This window comes from Rhodamnia argentea, chromosome 4 (assembly GCF_020921035.1).
Source record: "Rhodamnia argentea isolate NSW1041297 chromosome 4, ASM2092103v1, whole genome shotgun sequence".
Taxonomy (NCBI): domain Eukaryota; kingdom Viridiplantae; phylum Streptophyta; class Magnoliopsida; order Myrtales; family Myrtaceae; genus Rhodamnia; species Rhodamnia argentea.
Genome location: NC_063153.1, coordinates 15,587,869 through 15,597,034, shown reverse-complemented (window position 1 = coordinate 15,597,034; position 9,166 = coordinate 15,587,869). Strand labels below are relative to the sequence as shown.

General features: G+C 39.4%; 1 protein-coding gene across 1 annotated transcript; it reads right to left on the bottom strand.

Annotated features, from left to right (window-relative positions):
• Positions 1-5,316: 5,316 nt before the first annotated feature.
• Positions 5,317-6,236, bottom strand: LOC115729337 (protein SODIUM POTASSIUM ROOT DEFECTIVE 2). Its single transcript, XM_030659860.2, has 3 exons — positions 5,832-6,236; positions 5,654-5,729; positions 5,317-5,548 (listed from the first exon to the last, which is right to left on the bottom strand). Exons 1-3 carry the CDS (start codon positions 6,036-6,038, stop codon positions 5,394-5,396), a joined length of 438 nt encoding a protein of 145 aa, XP_030515720.1. The 5' UTR covers positions 6,039-6,236; the 3' UTR covers positions 5,317-5,393.
• Positions 6,237-9,166: the final 2,930 nt, after the last annotated feature.

The following is a 9,166-nucleotide window of genomic DNA, read 5'->3' as shown; positions in this document are numbered from 1 at the left end:
TCCGAATCCCCCTTAAATGGGATATTATCTCTCTCTCTCACGCAATCAACTATTCTAAAAATTTAGGCTATTAAACGAACATGTGGTTTAATATTGTAATTATTCTATCATGCTTAATTTGATGTTTTATGGACATATTTAAACTGGAGAGGAAAATGAGACCCGAAAAGATTTCAATTTGGAATCTCGTGTCCTCCTATTATTTATGAGATTTTGTGAGATTAGTATCAACTATTTTAAAAGTTTAAACAGTTAAATAATCGTGGAATTTAATATTTTAATTATTTTATCATGCAGTGCATGGCGCCTTTGTTTCTAGAGAGCCATCGTTTTCCGCGGTTCCTTCACGGAACTTACCAGAGTTGATTTGTGGCGAGAGAAAAAGTCTTCAAACATTGCACCTACCCAAGTCGAATCATTAAAAGAAGCCATGCTTTTTCATTTGGCAGTACCTGATTCAAGCGCAGCCATTTCTGGAGCAGTGTCTAGGACTAATGCTCCGTAAATAGCAGGCCAAGGACATTAAAAGTATTAAAATTTGTTCGTAATATTTATTTTAGTGTTAAAATTTTTCACCAACTTATTTAAATACTAAATCGAAGAAAGAATGATTACTTAAGTATCAAATCAGAGAAATTCTGATCAAATTAATTATGTGATACTTATTATTAAATTTTTAATCTTACGTGGCAATTTTTCTAAAAAAAAATAGTCCATGTGGTAAATATTTTTAAAAAATTCCGTCCGCATGAACCTCTAAACTTAAAAATAAGCCAAGTATTTTCTTATGAAATTAAATTTTATTTAAAAAAATAAGCTAAAAAAATAAAAATAAAATAAAAAAGGAAATGCTTGCAGCTGCGAGGGTTGCTTTTCCTTTTTTGTTTTGATTTTTTTTTAAATTTTTAGCTGATCTTTTTTAATTTTTAAATATTTTTTTAAATTTTTAGCCCTTTTTTTTCTAACTAGATCTTTCGGCGAGCGACGTAGGCTTAAGTTATTAATAAAAAAAAATACCATGCAGAATTTCCGGTTAAGCTCATCGGAACTGGCACTCAAATAATTATTTTTTTAGAAAAATTGGCACGTAAATAATTTGAAAAATAAATAAATAAATACTAAAGTGAGCGTCGTATATAATCTTTGATACTTTTAGTGTCCTTCCACGTAAATAGCATCATCGCCGAAACGGGAGATTAAGCCTCGGCTAGCTTCACCAATTGTGAGGGAGAAGAGAGAGAGTTAGGCCGATGTGTGCCAAAGCAAGATAAGCAGCTACAACGGTCAAATTGTAATGTTGTGAGATAACGGTTCGGTTCGGTTTTATCTACGAGTGATTTTGGTTTTTTTTTTTTCCCTAAGATTTTTGGCCTTTGAATTGGTGGTGCGTAATATTAACGCACGGAAACTACCCAGGATCTTGCAAATTAAGTCGATGCGAAAAGCCTAAAAAAATAACGAGGAACGATAAAGGACATCGTAGATTATGTGATTAGGTCCTAATATCGGTACCTATATCCATGGAAAGAGCCAAGAAAAACAATTCACTATAATCGAAAAATCACAGTTACAATTGCTCAATACACTCATGTTTCCCACACCTAAATTATATCCAACTTTAAAATAAACAATTTAACTGGGTATATAAAACTCACAAGCACAAAATCCTCGTCTGTGTATAAAGCATTTCGTACGGCTAAACTCAAGAACGTATGGTACGTTCACTATTCTCTATGCGTGACGTTCTTCTGCAAGCGGCTCGTTGGTGAACTTTTTGTGTACGTACTATTTTCATCCAGAGTAAAGAACCCTAAAAACAAACCTTTGATTTATTTTGTATTTCCTTTCCTCTTAAACCTCCTGGGCCCTACTTGCTTTTTGGAGTGACGTCCCCCCGCTGGTCTTCGACAACACCACAGTAGCAATTCTTCAAAAGCAAAAGATCCGATTTATAATTCTGATTTGCATCAGCCAATTCGAAATCGATTTCATACGAAGGCTCAAAATTCGAGGCATAATTTAACAGGTGGTATGTGCGTGAATTCATAAATTTTATGGACATGACTGTCCAAATTCTACTAGGAGTGACGAGCCCGAGTATGGGGCGAGACATTGAATTTTCTAGCTGGGTCAAAATCGGGAAAATTAGAGGTTAGCATGATTCGGATTGGTATGATTCCCTCAAGAACTGGGGAACGGTGGTCTTGGTTCTCAATTTTCAAAACCGAGGACCGGACTAGAGGTCCCCGAAACTAAACCGGACCAAACCGATTGGTTCGGTCCAATTTCCGGACGGTCTAGTGGCACCAGTAAAGATCGAAAAATGGCAATCGTAGTCCCAACTTATATTTTAACAAACAAATCTTCACAGGACTAAAAAGAAGTGTAGCAGAGATGCTAAAAATTTGAACATACAAATTAAATAAATGACTTAAAAATTTGGACGTTGTCTTGATTAATGCTACGTGGAGGATTATATTATTTCCCAAAGTATCATCAACAGGAGCTACTTTTCGAACTGCAAAAAATTCAAGTTTCTTGCCGAGGTAAGTTGTTCAAGCCTTCAAGGTATAAACTTTGGTCTGCTCAGCAGCACAAAATGACATCGGTAGACAGACCCAACATGTTGGAAAGAATCCAGAAGGACAAAAATGAAAAAAAATCAAAGTTCAATTGCATCTCCTCTGAAAACAAAATGACAATCTTGTATTTCAAAAATAATAAAAAAAATGAAAAATTGTCGATCCGGATGAGCGGTCCATCGGTCCTATTCCCCTCTAAAATCATGAACCGGACCGCCCAGACACCGGTTCCACTATTAAGAACCAGGAACCAAACCAAAGCCCTTCGGAACTGGACCAAACCCGTTAGTCCGGTTCGAGGCAGCTTCCCGATCAGATCGGTCCAATACGCTCACCCTTAGGAAAATTACCAAAAAAAGTCATAAAATATTGCAATTGTATTACTTGAGTCCTATTTTTTTTTTACTAATTCAGCCTTAAATATTTTTGTAATTATGTCAATTTAGTCCATCCGACCAATTTAGCCTCGACGTTGACGTGGACGCTGGTAGGCACCATCCATCCGGCGACATGATATATTAAATTTTTTTTCTTATTTTTATTTTCTTTTTCTTTCTTTGTATTTTCCTTCCCTCGTCTTGTTCCCCCGGCTGAGGTCCCTTCCTCCCCGCCCCTTCGAACACCGAGAAAGATGAAATGTGACTCTCGGCGAGTTCATTGCAATGAGCTCGTGCGGAGGCATCTTGCAATCGCCCTCATCCTCGTCTTCCTCGCTCTCTCGCCCTTGATCGCTCGGCCGTCACTCGAGTCACTCCCATCTTCCTCATCCCAATCCGCAATCCGTCGTGCTCTTTGGGGGAGAAGGTTTCTTCGACTTCTGCCTCGGCAGCTTTGACTGATGCTGGTTGTTCTGCACAACTCTGGCTGCCTGCCTCTAGGGTTGAGCTGCTGCTGCCGCCGCCGCTTGGCCTCAAGATGATTTTTTGGGGGAGTGGGTGGGTGGTGTTTCCTTGAGAACGAGCTTCCGGGTCGTTCACCTGAAGCCCAAAGATGGGTATTGTTAGAGTCTTGTTTTCCATTGAGGACCTCCCAAACCTCTGCCAAAGATGGGCTGTATTTACCGTCCAGGCATGGCTAGACGACAAATAAGTAGAGGAGGGAAAAAAAGAAAAAGTAAAAGTAAAAGAAAAAGAAAAGAAAAAGTAGAATTAAAAAAATCAAAATATCAAAAAAATATTAACATAATATATCGCCGAACGGCTAGCTCCGACTAGCGTCCACGTCGGCGCTGATCGGTCAAAATTAGTCGGATGAACTAAATTGATACGATTACAAAAGGTTTAAGACTGAATTGGCATAATTGAGAAACGAACCCTCCCTGCCAAATAATCGGGTTTAGTCAATATCTGCTGTAGAAAGTTGTTCCTACTCCGGACTTACTTCGAGGATTTAGGACTTTTTTGATAATTTCTCTGGCCAAAATTCATAGGTGTGTTTCACAAGATGGGCTGGGCCATAACTCATTTGTAGATTTTTTTTTTTTCCAACTCATTTGTAGATTTGATCTGCAATTATTTATTTGCTTGTTTGTTTTAGAGAAATGCTGTGCTGACCGTCCCACATTGACTGACGGTGGGATGGTCAGCACACATCCACACAAAAAGTGTCATGCACAAAAAAGGTGAAAACATAGCTGAAAACAATTTGCATCAATAGCAAAGTTTGTGGCTGGGTGCAGACGGTCCCACCGTCAGTCAACGTGGGACGGTCAGCCGCTCCCGTTGTTTTACCATCTGTTGCAATTAGACCCAACTTTCCTCTTCAATCTGTCCGATCTTGCTGCTACTGGACTCGAGTTAGGTCCAACGGGTAACTTGCTCAGCCAAACTACGTCCGTTAGCCGAGTCCTACTCGCCATCCATTTGGATAGGAAAAAAGGGAATTAGCAACCAAAATGAATCTGGAAAGAAAGCCCTGTCAAAAATTACGAAGTATCCCATTATTATGAGTTGCTTATCATTGTTAAAGCTATCACGAGTTACACGCCACGTCTTCTAGAGGTGAGTAAATAAGACCAATCAAATCGGAAACCATCCAAATCCTCATTTCGGTTCCCGGTTCCAAAAGATGGTGGCTCGGTTCTCAATACCTAAAATTGGAACCGGTGTCCGAGCGGTCCGATTCCCGATGCCAGGGGTACAGGACTGGACTGAAAGATTTTAATATTTTTTTAAAATTTCTTAAACGTACCCCTAATGTATTTTTTCCTTTCCCGGACCTCTTCTTCCTCTGGCCTCTCTAGACTCTCATGCCTGGCCCTCTTCTCTGGTTATGATAGCATTTGCCGCCAGGGAACTCACACCAAATGTAATAAAAGATCCCGAATTAGTCTGAACTTTGACTTTAAGGAAGAAAACCTTTTTCCCTGTTTGCTCAATAATTTTCCCATTTAAGTAACTAATTTTAGATGTATGGATTTTGACGGTAAGTATTTCTTCCTTTTTGAACTACCTCGATTCTTTATTGTGTTGTTTTGGGATATCATGAGACATGGAATAGTTTACCGGTTCCATGGAACTGCCTGGAAACTGGACCGGCCGGTTCAAGGTTCTTGAGGGGAACTGGACCAGACCGAGAACATGTCACCTCTAATATCTTCCATCTTTTGTGGCGTACGTCACTTGAAACAATTAGAGCTGATGTAGCTTGTCGCCGTTGTTGGATTAGTCGAGCTGGAGATTTGACTACCGATGACATTATCCAAAAATTAAAAGGAAAAGAAGTCGCAAAGAACTTCTTAACGTGTTTCAGTTGTATTCCTTCATTTCGTATCTTCGAAACGATATACATGGATACATGAGGGTGGTCATGTTACTCTGAGCTGTTGGCAGCAATGTAACTCACATGGTCGCTCCAAAACTCAGCATTTTTTACCTTGGAGACACTCTCCAGTACTTGAACAGGAATTACATCTCCAATAACCTCCACCATCTTGCTGTCCAGGTCTACTTTGTATGAAGTCACTCCTGCCAGTCAAAGCACAAAAGTCTCAAGAAAAAGAAGAGATTATTATAACATGTGATCTGCTCGAAAACATGTAAAACATAACAGAAGGAGGAGATTTCACATACCCTCCATCTTTGAGATGTGCTTCTCAACTTTCCTTGCACATCCATTGCAGTGCATGGAGACCCTCAGGATCACCATCTACATTTATTCACACCCCCACATTTCAGAAACAAATCCCACAGGGGATAAGACAAATCACCATCTAAGTTGTTCCTCACGAGAAGAAATCGTGAAACTCACCTTAGGCTTGGGTTGAAACGCCAAGGTCTGGTTTTCTGGGATGGCCACATCCTTCACCCTCACGAAGTGATCTAGGTCGCCTGTGATCAACGGTTTTTGCTCCATCTCATCGTGGGTTTTCACAGAACTTATGCAGAACCAAGAACTCTTGAGGCCTGATGAGACAGAGAAGCAGCTCATGACCCTGCCAAAACTGATCTTCCCCATTTGATCCACCGCCTAGATACAGGAGATTAAAAAGATGGTGACGTTTTATCTCATCCTAGAGTGAGATACTTGATCCTAAATGCTTATGTGCATCAAGAAAACCAGATCTACGGCTCATAAAGTGGCAAGTTATAAGACCGGGAAGAGAGAGAGACAGAGAGGAAAGAGGAGGATATGGGGTGGCAAAAGTTTTGTGGGGAGAGACGCCCATTGTGTGCAAGACCCGATATGAAACGTGTTTTATGGCAGAAATGAAGAAAAATAATGCCAGTGATGCAAGAGATTAGGAAAGATGGTGATCCAAATGCGCGAAAATTTTAAAGATATAATAATTTATCGCGCATTGTTGTCATCCAATGATTGAGATTTGTCAATTAATTAACTTTTTTGTTAATCGGTGTCATCCAACGATTGTCAGTTGATGATGCCACGGTATAAAATAATAACATAAAAATATTCATGAAAGCTTATATATAGTTGCTTATTTAATCGGAGGGATAATGGCATATATAGTCCATGTACTTTGACCCAATATGCAACGTGATCCCCGAACTTTTAATTTGACCAATATGATCCCCGAACTTTTAATTTGATCAATATGACCCCTGAACTTTTGGAGCTGTTCAACTTAATCCTTGAACTTGAAACAATGGAATGGCCATATTAAACATCTTCTTATAATTCATGGATGATGTCACGGTATAAAATAGTACCATAAAAATATTCACGAAAGCTAATAGATAGTCGCTTATTTAATCTGACTACCAGTCATGCACCTTAAAACAAGAAGTTCATAAAATTACTCGGATCTGCCTTAATTTTCAATCTGTAAATGGTGGTGAAGACCTTCAAAATAACTTTCAAGCGGCAAAAAATACACAACGATTTTTCCCAGAAGGGGGTCCCACGAGCTCTATGCCGATTCAACTGGCAATGAAATTGGGCAGGGGGTAGCTGAGAAAGGTGCACTCTAGCGCAACCACTCGCCAACCAGAATTTTGTCATGTGATAGATTGATGAAATCATGAAGGCAACAAGCTTTTTTAAAGTCCCATCCAATCCAACATTGATAAGAGGATGATGAACATAGGAGACTTTGACGTGAGAATTTTAAAAGCAGCCATTGCGTGCATCCTCCCTTAGGAAGCATGGAACGATTATTGTCCCAAGCAAGAAAAAAGAGAAGTGCAAGAGTTGGGACAGTCGAGTGGTCATAGGATTCATGTCCCCTTTAATCAAGATGAATCTTTGTCACCCCTTACATAATTAGGCTAAAACTAAAGATAGACGAATGGCGTTATTCATATTTGTCATATTCATATCACGTTAAAGACGGTATTAATCCTGTGTGAACTTAAGCACGCGCAAACTCATCGTCAATCTAGAGGAGATTCACAAGCAAGGCTTTGAAAACTCATAATCTGCGCATATATGGTGCTCAAAGACATTATCGACGCGCATTAAACATGTAAAGAAGATTTTTTTCTCTCTTTACAAGTTAGAATTACATAGATCGAGATGACAATGAAACCTAACTAATTAAGAGAATTGGCATTAACTTTTCCCATGTTGGGATCAAGCCATGTATGACTTGGGTTCAGCACCTACTTACCTATATTATGGCCACTAGAGTGTGTTTAGGTGCAGGAGTTGAGTGGGTTTGAAATGGATTTTAATTTCCAACTTGTTCAGTATATTCTACCTTGTAGGTTCGACATTTGACTTGCGTTTGACACAGACCACATTGAATGTCCGATACTTAAGTTTTGCGTGTGATCCTCATCTTTCCCTTGCTTGACAGTTGCATCCATAGCTTGCTCAGAACTGGACAACCAGAAGATAATTGGGACACTAATTACGTCAAACAATAATATCATGTCAGCTTCACGCACGCCCTTTTCTGGTCCGCACGTTTTAGATTTTGTATATCCTCGCAAGTTTTGGAATTTGGCAGTCACAAGTGGAGCAGCTATTCCATTCTGTTAATTTGGCCAAATTAGTGACGCTGTACAGGACTTAGCATGCATAATTGTGTGCATATGATTCATGCGATGCAATATACTAGATTCCGTCAGATTTTTAGTGCCTTAATTCCTAGAGTTTGGGATTGTGGCAAGATTTTTTTTTTTTTTCGAAAGAAAGACTCCATTCATTAATTAGGATATTACTCAAGAGAGTTACATAGAATAGAATCCTTTCAAGCCTCCAAATAACTACAGAAAAAGGCAAGTACCAACAAGAAAATAACAAAGATTATGCAGCTGGAGGCACACTCTCATCCTAAAAACCCTAACCTCACACAACTCACTCATCCAATTACTTGTATATGACTGCCGGTGATTGTAATGCTAGTAGCCCGGTCAAAATGGAATAGATGAGGCTGATGATGGAGAGCATTTAGTTTATCATTACGTGCAACATGCAGACACTGAGATTTGGTTGACCTTTGTCTACCCTGTTTTTCGTTTTTTTTTTTTTTGGTCCACATTGGATCGATAGGAAACAAATGCCAAGTCTTCCTATCGAGGAAGCCATGAGCTGATGATGATTTTAAATCTAGAGGAGTCAAAATTTTAAAAAGCCACTGCATGTGATAATACATGTATAAAAATGGAGGAAGGAGGAGAATGGTCAGAAAATCACGTTCGGCAAGTGCAAGTCACATGCTATTTCCTAATAACAACAGACAAAACTTTGGGGGGCGCTCTATGTGGTGTCCCCCATATGACCTGCGTTTAAGTATGGTAAAGCTTTATTTTGTTAGGCAATGTTGCATTATAGAGAGAAGGAAATGAACCAAATTTGGATAGTAAATGCCAATGGTGTTGGCTAAACGGGGACGTTTAGGCAAATGCCTCGACGGTGTCGGATTTACAATGTCCGGCTGCAACATTAGGATGATGCCCCTCGACAGCATCCCACACACACTGGAAATTTCTCAAATGTCCCTCTACCACCGACATAATAGCTGCGTTTAGTCATACCCCAATGATGCGAACTGATAGCCAATAATAAATTATCCGATCATGTGCGCGAACGTGTATAGTTAGCAACAGTTAGCGCATGATAAAGTTATTTAAGGGATAAGTGCGCTGAAAATCTTAGTACTTGTCAAGAAAATACAATTA

Excerpts from the sequence above, each read along its gene's own strand:
- LOC115729337 (XM_030659860.2), bottom strand. The coding sequence starts at position 6,038 with ATGGGGAAGATCAGTTTTGGCAGGGTCATGAGCTGCTTCTCTGTCTCA. Across the intron at positions 5,730-5,831 it reads CGTTTCAACCCAAGCCTAAG|ATGGTGATCCTGAGGGTCTC; the intron begins GTGAGTTTCACG and ends GAATAAATGTAG. Across the intron at positions 5,549-5,653 it reads GCACATCTCAAAGATGGAGG|GAGTGACTTCATACAAAGTA; the intron begins GTATGTGAAATC and ends TTTGACTGGCAG.